We start from the raw sequence: 13,669 nt of genomic DNA, 5'->3' as shown, positions 1-13,669 counted from the left end.
TAATTATTAGTCGCGCGTTGCCCAGGGAGGTATCTCCTCAAAGCGCGACGCGTTGTCTATCGTCAGGACTGAAGTGAATTATTCTCCAGGCATACGGACTAGCTGCGCAATACATATAAGGCCGCAGAGCATTTCTTGCCATCCAGAGTTCTTCACTTCTCTTGGTTGTTCCGTGTGATTAAGCCAGTCATGTTCATTGGGATTTGCGGAGGTACCTATCTTGAAACTCTCTCGTTATATATTCATAGTCAACCATCCTCTAATATGGAATCAGGGATATGCGCTGGCAAAGATACAATAGCCAAATACTTAGTCCGAGAACACGGCTTTACACGTCTCTATCTCTCGAGGAACGCACCAACACCCCCAGTAGAACGATCAGCGTCAGATGCTCACGTGCCAGCTCCTGACGAAACTACATCTTCCAAGTCCAAGTTTCACACTGCCGACGACCTCCTTGCTCATGTGACGGCAAGTTGGCAACAGCGCTGGGTGACAACAGACATATGGGATGAGTCAGTACTCGACGTTTACGACCGCCGCCCAGCATTCATCCTGCTCAGCGTTGACGCACCCATCACAACTCGCTGGGAACGTTTCCGCGTCCGCTGCGAGAGACACTCGCTTACGCCGCCTGATTTGACAGAATTTGTACTAAGGAACGATGTGCATATATATAGTCATGAGGCTGGTCTTGCATATCTTCTAAACCGCGCCAGTATTCGTCTTCTTAATACTAGCACTTCACTCGAGGCGCTATATTCTAGTCTCGACGATTTAGATTTGACCAACGAGGAGCGATTAAGGCCTAGCTGGGACGTCTATTTTATGCAATTATCGGATCTTGCGGCGCAGAGAAGTAATTGCATGAAAAGGAGAGTGGGCGCCGTGCTGGTCGGTAAAGAGCGGCGAGTCATCAGTACGGGGTACAATGGCACGCCCAGGGGCATGAAGAACTGTAACCACGGTGGATGTAGGCATACCTCACTGCTTTCATCTGAACATTGCTGACATAGTATGCCAGGCCCTCGCTGTAACACGGCCGCTAGAGCCGGAGCTGGCCTTGACACTTGTCTATGTTTACACGCCGAGGAAAATGCGCTACTGGAAGCCGGTAGAGAGCGTATCAGAGATGGTTCTATCTTGTACTGTAATACTTGCCCGTGCCTGACGTGTTCGGTGAAGATCGCGCAGGTGGGTATCAGCGAGGTCATATACAGTCAGCAGTACAGTTTGGATCGGTCTGCGGAGCGAATACTGGGGGAAGCAGGAGTGAAGCTAAGGCAATTTTCACCGCCGAAGGAGGGCCTGGTAGATCTGGCGGTTGCGACAAAGAGTAAAGCTCAGACGAACGGGCACGTTGACCAGCTAGAGAAATTCACGTTATAGATCCTATGAGATACCCTACTTTACGCATACCGCCTGCAAGAACTCCTTGTGGATAGTACATGCCGTGTGAATTCTTTGCGGTAAAGCACCAGGCCTTTAGCATCCGGCTGGTTCCAAGATGGATGGATATGCTTCTTTCGTTTCCGTGGTTCCTGCCACCTCATCGAGGTATCCCTCAAAGTATCCCCTCGCCTTTCGTCCTTCCAGTCGCAACTTCTTCCGGGGGATTTCGAGAGCCTCCTTCGTAGCCATTGTGAACGGCACATTTGAATCACAACCTGTTGAAGGAACGGAGGTGCTAAGAGGCTCTTTGTAGAACAAAGGCTGACCACTCTGGTAAGTCTGCAACCGCGCATGTTGTGCGATAGTGTTACGCTGGACCTTTGAAGGTTGGGCCTTGGTTTCTGTCATGGATGCTGAGATGTGTTGCTTTACACCATTCGTATATAGAGTGCCGTCTCGCGACCGCTCGACGAGCATACCTGACTGAGCTGGTGGGTGGTACTGGCAATCCAAGCAACGGCAGCTCATGCCATGGCACCGATCCAGACGAATACTGCTGTCCTTGTGAACTGATTTGTTGATTGGTTTGGAGTCCTTATGCATTGTGGTGCCTTCTTTTGTCAAATTTGATTGATTGATATCATTCTCAATATAGCGTCTCCAAGTATTGCCATGGAATGTACTCGGACTACTGGCACATGAACGGTTGTCTGGAGTATCTGGGTGGCCTGCTGCCAGCGCCCGTTGCCGCCTTGATTTCGGTGACTTGGATGCAACTTCCAAAGAGCTTTGCAAGTCCTGCACGGGCGAGCCTTTACTGGGAGAGCGACTTGAGACGTTGGCGCTACGTGGTCGATCCGACTTAGGGTCATCATCTGCTTCATACTGGTCGTCAGGCCTGAAGTTGCTTTCGCAGGGCTTGAATCGGGATACTTTCCGGATAGATGGTTCCGGAGCCTGCTTCGTGAACAGGTTTGTGTCTGTAGCCCGGCATTGCTGTGTGGCACATGGGTTCTGCTGCATATAACTGATGGTTTTCCGCATGGCCCTGACGGACGCTTGAGCTCTATCAGCTTCATTCATTAAGCTTATCCAGGCCAAATTTTGGTCGCATGTAACATCTTGTGAAACGTGTCCAACCTTCGTTTTTGATGTTTCAGTAGATTTAGTTAAGAGTGAGCTGTTATAGAGTTTAGTCAACAGTTGCGCTGTATCATGTTTTTCACGGGAGTTTCTCCTCGGATTCTGAGAACAACGAAAACTGCACTCGATACTGTAAGAGACAACGACGTCTGAAATCTTGCACCGCCCTGGTGTGCGATGGTCACACGACTTCAGAGTAGTATCTCGCAGTTGGTGCCCGCACGAGAAGCAGGAAATTGTCGAGAAACACATGATATATTCTCAATGTTGCTGTAATTCTCTCTGGGTTTGAAGGTCGAAGCAAGTCGTAGCCACTGCGTTGACACCTTATAAACGCCTTGTGGGTACGTGGCCACAGCTGAGGCGTTGTCACAATGCACGTGTATGACCACGCTGATGGCTCTTCACGTAGCTTTGCTCTCCGTATACTTGGATATCTCTGTAGTTGCATGCTCGGCATGTTCAGTGAAAGTGCATCGTAAAGGCCTTCAAATGCTGTTCAGCCCATTCAATCATCAAGCGAAAAGTCGAAATCTTTGAAAGCCTTCTTAAAAGCATCTGCATCAGCTTTCTCTTCGATCTCACTTTGACCACATTCCTGCCATTGCACACGTTTCTCAAGGTCTAATAGCTTCGCAAGGACTCTTCGACCAAATTGAAGGTCGAAGCGGAACGAAGCATCTAGGGGTAGAAAGAGAGATGTATCCTTTCCTTCTCCATTTTGTTGACTCCCACTTGGTTCCCAGATAATCGCTCGAAAGAAATCTGTTGGCTCAATGGAACCATTGCCAATATCCTTCTTCTTGATCGAAGGGTAATTCTCGTTCTCTGCCTGCACTTCAAAGGCAACTTCAACCAATTTCCTCTGGACGAGATCTAAGGGAAGAGGAAGGTACTGCCAGTGAGTATGGATCCCACCAGATCTGCTTACCTCCCAGGCTATAGAGCCTAATTTGCCGGCGGTACGTCTCATGAGCATGGTGTTCAAAGACTTGCGATATCGTTGCATTTCCTGGAATACGAGCTCCCTAGTTTCTTCAGGCTCGATAAATGCTAGAGTTGGCGCATGCGTAAGAGGAATGATAAGCATATGCGAGGGAAACTCTAGGTCCTCGAAAGTGTCTGAGGTGCTGAGAGGACCTTTTGCCGTAGTCATATAACATTCGTTTCCTATGGATGTGATGAGATGAGATGCGACGTTTGGGTTGGATAAACAGAAGAAACATTCGGAGGGGCCAGGTGGAGGGGCTTTTTGGCGTTTGTTGGGTTGACGATGACCTCTGTCGTCAGAAAATCGATAGGAAGAGCCCTGCGTTGGCTTGGTCCTTTTCTTACTTTGGGTAGCCAGGGGAGATGCAGTAATGTCGGTAGGCAAGGCGGCGGGCGAAGAAGCTGAGGGATCAAGGGAGAATGCGTATATCCATTTAGCTTTTTTAGAATTGTTAAAAGAAGCTAAGCTGATAAATCTCGTCACAGAAGGTCCCTCTGTTGAACTATCTGAGGTATGCAGAAAAGGCTCACGCTCGAAAAAACTTTCCCCGGACGTAGAAAAGTGATACTTGGGTTTCAAAGCTACATCCAATTCGGCAATGCACTGATAAGAAGCAGGTTCCAGTTGTGGATCCAATTCGACTCCTGATCCACTCTTGATGTTTGACGGCCACTGTGTAGTAATTAAGATGTCGGCATGATTAGCTCCTCGCAATACTTTGGCGTCGCCTTCCGAGTAGAATGGAAGATAATTGTCTTTGGACACGCCTGTGGTGACATGAGGATCAAGAACACCGCCTAAAGCAACGAGTCGAATGCCTTCGGAAGTTTTGATAGTTGTTCGCTTCCCTAGGAAAGACAAGTTATCGCAGACTTCTCCAGATGCAGAATCAAGCTTCTTGGTTACATTCTCGGGAAGAGCATGCTTGCCAAGCATAAAATACGTTGGAAGCGCAACATCAATCTGCCCATTTAGCAGCGCTTCCACATCCTTTGCTTGCTCCGGAGACTCGCTTTGCGGATGTGCGAAGAGATCGCCAGCGATGATTGCAAAGGCGAATGCATGTTTGCCATTCAACGTCGCGAGTTTTTTGAAGGCTTCTCGAAACTGACCATTAAGACTGCCGATTACGACGCTGAATTCTACGTCAGCTTGAGGTACTCATACTCCTCATTGACTAGTATCAACTTACAGCTTTAACGACATTGTTGGGATATTTTAAGGACTAGTTGAAGCTGTTGAAGCCCTTGAAGAAAAGCGCGTCGTCTCGCGCAAACGCCCAATCCATGCACAAAAGTGGGTCAATTGTGGCGCACCCGCCAAGATTTCGGTGGCTTATCCTCACCGCTTTGGCAAAATTCTAAACTTTCCTTTTGAAGCTTTACGAATAGATTGTTCTATACGACAAGACTTCCCTCTCACGCTCGCAGCCATGGCTGTAGGACACATGTCCAAGCCCCTGCTACAACGAAGAAGCAAAGGTGGTACCGAGACCACGCGTAAACACAGATTCAAGGGCTTTTCGTACCGGATACAAAATCTCAAGATCGAGCCCATTCGCCGCGATCGCCGCCACGACTTCGACGACACAGGCGCCTCTCACTTCCAGACAGCCCTCGCAAAATGGAGAGATAGTAATTTATCCAGCAACTATGTCGCATTCGCGGCTCAAATCGACCCCTACTGCGAAACCCTCCCCCAAATTCTCCACAATCAAAGCCAAATTGTAGAATTGCTTGTAGAATATATTGGAAAATTGGATGTGCTCTCCCTGCAGCCTTTACTCGATCTGGTCGCACAATTGGCGCATGATCTGGGTGCTAGGTTCGAAGACCATTTTGAAAAGCTCTTGATCGCCGTTACCTCGGTCGCCGCCCGTCACGAAGACGTGGAAGCCATTGAGTGGAGTTTTAACTGCCTTGCTTGGCTGTTCAAATACCTCTCCAAGTTGTTAGTCCCAAATCTCACACCCCTATACGATTGGTTGGCACCATTGCTCGGAAAGCAACATCAAAAACACTACGTGCCTACATTTGCCGCTGAAGCGCTGAGTTTCTTGCTACGCAAAGCTAGTCAACGGTCGAACAAGGAGTCGCTCCACAACATCATTCGCCACATATTGACAGACGTGAACACATACCAGAGGGGATCGCTCTCTGCTACACGTTACCAGCATGGTGTCATGACCCTGTTCGCCGAATCCATAAAGGGTGTTCAGTATGGGATTCATTCTGGCGCAGAAAACATACTTCAGGAGCTCATCCAAGAAACCTTACAAGTCACTCAGTCAGATTTACTCGAAGATACCTCACCTGCACAGACGGTACTATGCGGGACCATTGTCAACGTCATTCACGCAACGACAGTAGATACTTTTGCGCCACTCCTAAAAGTCATCGTAGGCTCATTAGAACCTGGGCCTCAGGCATCGGAGAAAGTTTTGAATTTATGTACACAACTCATCCTTGTTGTTTGTGGCGTGCGAAAAGGGTCGAGGGTTTCTGATTGGGCTGCTTTGGCAAACCGCGTGGATGCTTTACGTGAGCATGTTGAGCAAGCCTGCAAAAGTCAATCCTTTTCACCGAAAATCCTCTATGATATCCTATCGTGCCTAGCTGTGGTGCTACATGGGTGTTCATTGGATATCGCTCTGCCTTATGTCCACCGCCTCGGTTTCTTGACGTCGGGACAATGGTTGAACCACTTTCTTCCATTCTGCATCTTGTTGTCGAACTTGAACCACGAGCGTTTCACTTTCCTGGCACTTCCCCATCTTCAAAAGTATGCACAAACATTACAACCGTTCTGACCGTTAGCTAATCATCTCAGATTCATTGTACACAATTGGAAAGAGCAGGGTGACCAAATCTGCTTGGTGGTCCCGCGATTAGCCAACAGCGAGGTACTCTCGAAATCTCTCCAATGCCCATCCGAGTGGCAATCTGCCATATGCGACTTATCTAATACGATTGGCACGAAAAAAGCGATACCGAAGGACAGTATATGGAAGTTGAATAGTCGTTTGATCCTGGCCGAACAGCTGCCGTTCCAAGCTGAACAGAAACAAGTTTTAGCACAGAGATTGATGGATTGCGTGGCTTCCACCTTCAACGATATTTCCATCAGTGACGGTATAAGTCAGCGATTCTACCTTGGAAAGGCTTTCGAATTCGCGACTACGCAAAGTCCTGGTGCATCTGATGGTTTGCATTGGAATCAAATCGAGCAAGCCTCCTCTCAGCTTACCGGACTCACTACTTTCTGGACTGCGGTTCGGGCTCACATACAACAGCATCATATATCTTTCGGTGAAGTTCAATTCCACTCGACTCTGCTGAGCAATCTACGCAAGTGTCTTTCAAGTCCATCGCATAAGCTTCGGCTGACTGCGCTCGAGATACTTAAAACTGTTGTTGATGGCAAATCTGAATGTATGGATCATGCTATTGCTATAGAAACTTGCCCCTTGGATCTTGAGAATGCGCGAAATATCGCATTACGAATTAGGAATTTGGCAACAGCGTACCGAAAACCCACTACCGATGCATGGACCTCAAAATCAATCCCTTCGTACTTATTTGGTATTCTCCATTTCCGACTGTCTCAAGCTTGGGATGATTCCGTCAACGCCATCAAAGAGATCAGTACTACAAAGGATGGCGAAGATGCCATATCCATATTGGCCTTCGAATGGCTGAATCCTCCAGTTCCTAAAATCACTACGAGTCCCGAGATTTCATATCTGGATGAAGACGTGACAAGCACAAAAGCAACTAATCTCTTTGAATGTTTCAATCACTTACAGCTTCAACAAAGGATACAAAATTATCACTATACTACTGCAAATCCTGACCGAGAACTCTCTCTCCTGTTCGAAACATCCAACGTCGTTTCAGATCTTCAAAACCAGTTCTGCAGGACCCAAGCACTCAAAGTCTTGAATGGCATACCCGAGTTTGCGGAGAAACGCAATAGGTCGTTAGTCCCAGTCCTATTAGACTGGGCAGGCCGTTCCGACAATAATGATAGTGTGACACAGTCCAAGTGTAGCAATGACGTTGTTACACTGAAGTGGGATCGGAGGGACCAGAAATCACTGTTGTCGCTGTTTGCTCAATTCAACAATCCAAGGGTCCTATACGAGTCCGATAAAGTACGTGTAGCCTTATTGTCCTTATTGACCAATGCCGATGTTGAGATTCAAAAACCTGCTTTGAGGGCATTACTGGCATGGAAAGAGCCTCAAATCCTACGATATGAGGAAGACCTGTTCAAACTACTGGACGACATGACCTTTCGGGACCAACTGTCCATTTTTTTGGGTGTGGAGGAAGGTGATAAAGCCATCCGAACAGACGACCACGATCGTGTTATGCCTATTATCCTACGCATACTTTATGGCAAACTTGTTCTCCGCGAAGGCTCCGCTAGTGGAAAACAAGGGCAAAAGGCGCGACGTAAAGCAGTGTTTACCTTACTGTCTCGTACTATCGATGTTTCGTCTGGCCGTAACGATTTCTCGGAATTCCTTACTCTCGCATTGGGCAAACTCGATGGGATCTGCATCATCGATGGCGATGGACTGAAGAGGGGCAATTATGACAAGCTAAGACAAATCGCGGAGCCTAGAAAGTTGTACGGTCTTCTCAACATGTTTGAAGATATGCTTGATACCCTGCGAACTAAGATCAATCCATTTCTATCACGCATCGCCGACCCCTTGTTATTTTGCTTTCTCCTTGCCTCTCAGAGCATACCTGAGGCTACAAGTCCTGGACGACCAGATCAGACAGACACATCCGAAGTGTCAAATTCGAATGAGGGACTTTTGAGATCCATGAGACAGGCTGCCCAACGCTGCCTCAATCTTATGTTCTCAAATGGCGAAGAGTTTGCTTGGGCACCTTATGCTACAGTCATTAATGAGGAAATAGTGCTTCCCAGATTGGATAGGCTGCCAGTCGAGAACGCACACTCAATATCTGGTATGCTCAGATTGTTTTCGACCTGGTCGTCGTCGCCGTCTCTCGCAACCTTCTTAGCTTATCCTCCAACCGGTGTGACGATACTTGGACAGGTCGGCGGGTGTTTGATTGAGCCATCAGCCCAGACAGAAGTGAAGCTGTTCATTGTCAACGAGATTATTAGACCACTGTTGGCGACCGCTACCATCAAGGACGAGCACAGCACTGAGAATCAAAAGGTTCGGAAAGACGTCAGAGTTCGTGTTCTTGGTCCCCAGATCAGCACCCTTCTGCTCTGTCTGGCTGAGGTCATCCGTTGTAGCCCCAAGAAGGACATGCTTGATGCTACAATATTATGCGTTGCCGAGTTGGCACCATTTGTTAGCAGTAGTGATGATGCAGTCAAAATGATCAGGATCTCAGCTGCTCTGCTTAAAGAACCGGCAAGAAAAGTCAGTCCTAAGACGAAGCATAATTTGCTCCTCACACTTCACAGTCTCGTACCTTTGTGCGACTCCCAGTCTCAGTATGCCGAGGACGGATTGTATGACGTTATTTGCTCATTGTTCGAATACTTCCGGGATCGAGACAATAGAATTCTTCTATCGACAGTCTTGGAGCAAATCACTGTCGGTACAGATATTCATGGTGTTGCTTTGCTTTGCCAGGATCTCAACTCTTTCGATCCAAACAGATTGGACGAGCCTGACTTCGAAAGACGCTCTGCGGCCTTTCGCAGCATTAGTGAACCAAGCTTTGTTTCGTCTTCTAGCTTGCGGCAGTGGCAACCGGTCGTTTACAATGCCCTGTTCCATATTAATGACGTTGAAAATCTTTCCGTACGCCTCGATGCTTCATCTACGCTACGACGCTTTGTTGAGGCTAAGAGCAACAAATCTGGACCAGAGGAGATTCAATTTCAAAATTTCATCCACCAAGCTGTTTTACCCAGCCTTCAAAAGGGCATCAAACAAGCCCCCGAGCTCGTCAGGTGTGAGCATTTGTCAGTGTTAGCGCACGTAGTCTCTAATTTTCCTGAATGGTCCCTCACAAACGATATGTATGGTCTCCTTGCCGGGAATGATAGCGAGGCGTCCTTCTTCAACAATGTGTTGCACATCCAGCAGCATCGTCGCCTGCGAGCTTTGCGACGGTTGTCATGTGAAGCAAACAAGCTTTCGAGCGCAAGTATCAGCAAGATTTTCTTACCCTTACTAGACCACTTTGTGTTTGATCCCGTAGAGGATGAAACAGCCCATAATTTAGCACTGGAAGCGACAAACACAATGACAGCGCTGGTTCAAGGTCTCGAATGGCCTCAGTATCGCGCTGTCTTTACCCGCTACGTCGATAGCCTAGTGAGCAAGCCCGGACTCGAGAAACCGATCATTAAGCTCATTGGGGCCGTCACAGATGGCCTTACTCAAGCATTTGTGTCGGCGAAACGATCTACGGATGGTGAGGCCGCCCAACCCAGGGCAGACGATCCTCAACAGCCGCAGCCTATGGAAGTGGACTCAGTTCCAGCAAAGTTAGCAGAGACGTTGCCGAAACGCGAGGTTGTATCTCGAGATCTCACCAGCGGACCTATCTCAAAGCTTACTCAGTATATACACAACAAAGACGAGACAGATATCAACCTACGAATCCCTGTCGCTGTCGCCGTGGTCAAACTCCTGAAGGTACTTCCGACAGAAGAATTCTATGGACGACTACCTGCAGTCTTGTTAGACATATGTCAAATCTTGCGAAGTAAATCGCAAGATGCAAGAGACATGACACGAAAAACATTAGCCGAGATCGCTTCCCTGATCGGCCCTCATTGCTTTAGCTTCTTGTTGAAAGAGATGCGTACCGCACTCCCGCGAGGCTATCAGCTCCACGTATTGTCATTTACCATGCACTCGATCCTTGTGGCCATGACCGACAAGCTGATCCCTGGCGATCTCGATTACTGCCTACCACAAATCGTTGATGTCATCATGGATGGCATATTTGGTGTGACTGGACAAGAAAAGGACGCTGAGGACTACATTAGCAAGATGAAAGAAGTCAAAAGCCAAAAGAATTTCGACTCGATGGAGCTTCTAGCCAAAACGACAAGCTTGGCTCATTTGATCGATCTGATCCGACCTATACAGAGCCTCTTACTCGAGAAACTAGATTTTCAGATGTCCCGAAAGATCGATGATCTTCTACGCCGGGTCGAAACGGGCCTCGCGCAAAATGAAGTCTCCAAGCAGCAAGGTATCCTTCAGTTTTGCTACGATGTCATCCAAGAAGCTGCAAGCTCGGAGGATAAGCAAGGCAAGGGCATCAAGGAGAAAGATCATAAAACGAAGAGGTATCTGATTAGCATGAAAGGCGCCCGGCACAACCACAACAAAGGCGCCATTACATCGCAGATGCACAAACTCGCGCGGTTCAGTCTAGAACTCCTGCGTCTAATCATGAAACGATACGATCATCTGCATACACCAGCTAATTTGGCCGGCTTTCTTCCCATCATCGGAGACTCACTTCTCTCTGGACACGAGGAGGTTCAGCTTGCCGCAATAAAGCTGCTTACCAGGATTATACGAGTTCCTCTAAATCAAATCGACGAGAACGGACCGGTCTATGTTTCTACTGCCTACAGTATCGTCAGGTCGGCACCCAACATGAGTACTGAGCTAGCTCAAGCTGCAATGAAACTTATATCCGCAATAATTCGCGATCGTGAAGCCCTTGCTGTGAAGCAGGTCAAAGAAACTCAGCTAGCCTATCTTCTCAACCGTCTGAAGCCTGATTTACGACAACCAGATCGACAAGGTGTAGCGTTCAACTTTATCAGAGCTATTCTCGGACGTAAGATTGTCATTACCGAAATCTACGATATCATGGATACCGAGGTGTCGAATATAATGATTACGAACCAGACTGGAGCCATTCGAGATCATGCTCGTGGAGTCTTCGTACAATTTTTTACAAACTACCCGCAGTCGAAAGATCGATTCAAGAAACAGATAGGCAGACTGATCAAAAACTTGAGCTACGAACATCCAGAGGGTCGACGCTCAGTAATGGAAGTGCTGAATGATATTCTGACGAACAAGAACATCAACAGCGAGCTGCTGAGCGAGGTTCTCATGTCTTGCTTCCTCGGTTTGACAATGACAATCGCCAACGATACATCAGGGGACTGCAAAGAGATGGCCAAGGTACTGATCAAACGCGTCTTTGAGAAAGCCGATGAGAGTACAAGCAAAGACATCGTCTCGCAATTGAAGCTCTACATCGACAGTGAGAAGCCTCCTGTTCGTAGCCTCGGTGTGCAACTGTATAGCCTCTTCATCGAGACAAATGAGAATAACAACGACGAAGTAGCATACTTCTTGGACCGCCTCGAGAAAAATGTCACACTTGGTCTTGAAGATCCCCAGGATGGCAACTGGGAAATGGTCTTCCGCTCCCTGCGCGCCCTCAGCCAAATTTCGCAAGCCGTTCCGGTCCGCGTGTTCTCGTCCAAGAACTCCAGCCTTTGGTCTACTGTGATTTCGTCCCTAACATACCCTCATACCTGGGTGAAAGAATCTTCTGCACAAGCCCTGCAACATCTTCTCTCAGACTTCGCGCGTGCAAACAAGGAATCGAGCCTTGCACCCGTCCCATTACACGGCAGCAACGGCCTGGTTCTCGATGGAGACTCGATGGTTCGAATCGCCAAGGGCAGTCTAAAGGTACTACGTACTCAAGAGCCCCGTGATGAGCTCGCTCTATCATCCATTCGCAACCTTTTGTTCCTAGGCAAAGCATTCGCTGCGAACGAGCTGCGGTGGCCGGCGTCACTTAGCGACGCAGTTGGCGAAGATAACGAACAAGACGCAAGCGAGAGCGAAAAAGAGACAGAACAGCCCACCGCTATCATCCACCTCATGAACTCCCTATCAATAATCCTGCGTCGCCCTCTGCCTGCCGGCACACCTGCGCGCCCACCATCCTTGATTGCAAAGACCCACGCCCTCACGCTCACCGCCTCTCTCGCGACCCATCTGCCCCTTGACACCCTCGCCCCGAGCCTCCCATCCCTTCTACGCCCTCTTCTCGTCCTCACATCACCCTCAACAACACATCCGAGCTATCCACACCAAGACGCATGGACGACTAGCTACAAAAAACTCCTTGAGGGCGCAGGCGAACTACTCGTGATCCTGCGTGAGAAGGTGGGCGATATAAATTATGCGACTCTAATGAGGCGTGTGGAGAAGGATATTAGGGACGAGCGAGAGAAGAGAGGTGTGAAGAGGCGCTTAGACAGAGTAAGGGAGCCGGAGGTTGAGGAAGCGAGAAAGAGGAAGAAACGGGAAAAACAGAAAGTTGTGAAGAGGGAGAAGGGGCAGTTTCGGAGGAAGAGGAATGGGCGGGAGTAGGAGGATCTGTGGACCTGTTACAGAAGACTTTTCTAGTACGAGCGGGTGTATCTGTGTGAGTTTCGCCATTGGCCATAGTTATATGTGTCCGGTAGTGCATTTGTGGGCGTTCTAGGATCACGGCAGGTGGAAAAGTACAACACTGCTTAGCAGGTATAGACGTGCTTCTTCGTGTCGGGTATGAAAGTAGGGTTATGTTGTTGCTGAGATCTTCACACCGTGATGTTAACCTAGTCAATACCGTATCTATACAGCAAGGGAACCGTAGTGAAGTCCTGATACTATACTACAACTGTAACGAGACCGTGTAGAACGAGAAGGCAATCAACGCCAGGCAGCATTTCTTCTTACCCTTTTCTTTTACGGCCAGACTAATGATTGGACAAAATACAACCACAACCTTCCATGACTTCGCCATACATGCCGTCTCTCCTCCATAGACCTTTATACCAGCCAATAATCCTTCCACCACGGCCAGGATATGTTTTTCAAGTTTTCAACATTGCTTGTTCTTCGTACTACTATAGCTTCCAGTCATATGGTACCTTACCTGAAATATTACAACTGGAAAGTATGGCTGATCTCAGTAGTAAACCGGTAGTATTGAACTGTCTCAAAGTGTTGATCGAAGTGATTGCAAAGTCCGGACACAAGAAGAAAATCGGTGCTTAGGCAGTAACCTTGCAATAGGAACCAGAACCTCATCAGCAATCTCTGTGACAAGTGACGGCTTCCGAAAATCGATAATATATTTTCGAGTCGACGACATA

At 48.2% G+C, this 13,669-nt stretch overlaps 4 protein-coding genes across 4 annotated transcripts; 2 read left to right on the top strand and 2 right to left on the bottom strand.

Annotated features, from left to right (window-relative positions):
• Positions 1-27: 27 nt before the first annotated feature.
• EJ05DRAFT_509685 (uncharacterized protein) lies at positions 28-1,415 on the top strand. Its single transcript, XM_033748116.1, has 3 exons — positions 28-211; positions 275-973; positions 1,025-1,415. The coding sequence occupies exons 1-3, from the start codon at positions 190-192 to the stop codon at positions 1,387-1,389; spliced, it is 1,086 nt and encodes a 361-aa protein (XP_033602471.1). The 5' UTR covers positions 28-189; the 3' UTR covers positions 1,390-1,415.
• A 70-nt stretch (positions 1,416-1,485) lies between these two features.
• EJ05DRAFT_484892 (uncharacterized protein) lies at positions 1,486-2,475 on the bottom strand (the record flags this gene model as incomplete). The annotated part of the gene is made up of 1 exon (XM_033745394.1): positions 1,486-2,475. One exon carries the CDS (start codon positions 2,473-2,475, stop codon positions 1,486-1,488), a length of 990 nt encoding a protein of 329 aa, XP_033602470.1.
• A 568-nt stretch (positions 2,476-3,043) lies between these two features.
• Positions 3,044-4,732, bottom strand: EJ05DRAFT_499207 (uncharacterized protein; the record flags this gene model as incomplete). Its single annotated transcript, XM_033746794.1, has 2 exons — positions 3,044-4,661; positions 4,719-4,732. 2 exons carry the CDS (start codon positions 4,730-4,732, stop codon positions 3,044-3,046), a joined length of 1,632 nt encoding a protein of 543 aa, XP_033602469.1.
• A 198-nt stretch (positions 4,733-4,930) lies between these two features.
• Positions 4,931-13,221, top strand: EJ05DRAFT_537194 (uncharacterized protein). Its single transcript, XM_033749366.1, has 2 exons — positions 4,931-6,307; positions 6,356-13,221. The coding sequence occupies exons 1-2, from the start codon at positions 4,959-4,961 to the stop codon at positions 12,897-12,899; spliced, it is 7,893 nt and encodes a 2,630-aa protein (XP_033602468.1). The 5' UTR covers positions 4,931-4,958; the 3' UTR covers positions 12,900-13,221.
• The last annotated feature ends 448 nt before the right edge of the window (positions 13,222-13,669 follow it).

Source organism: Pseudovirgaria hyperparasitica (genome assembly GCF_010093815.1).
Source record: "Pseudovirgaria hyperparasitica strain CBS 121739 unplaced genomic scaffold EJ05scaffold_5, whole genome shotgun sequence".
Classification (NCBI taxonomy): Eukaryota; Fungi; Ascomycota; class Dothideomycetes; order Acrospermales; family Acrospermaceae; genus Pseudovirgaria; species Pseudovirgaria hyperparasitica.
This window is presented reverse-complemented; position numbering and strand designations above follow the sequence as displayed.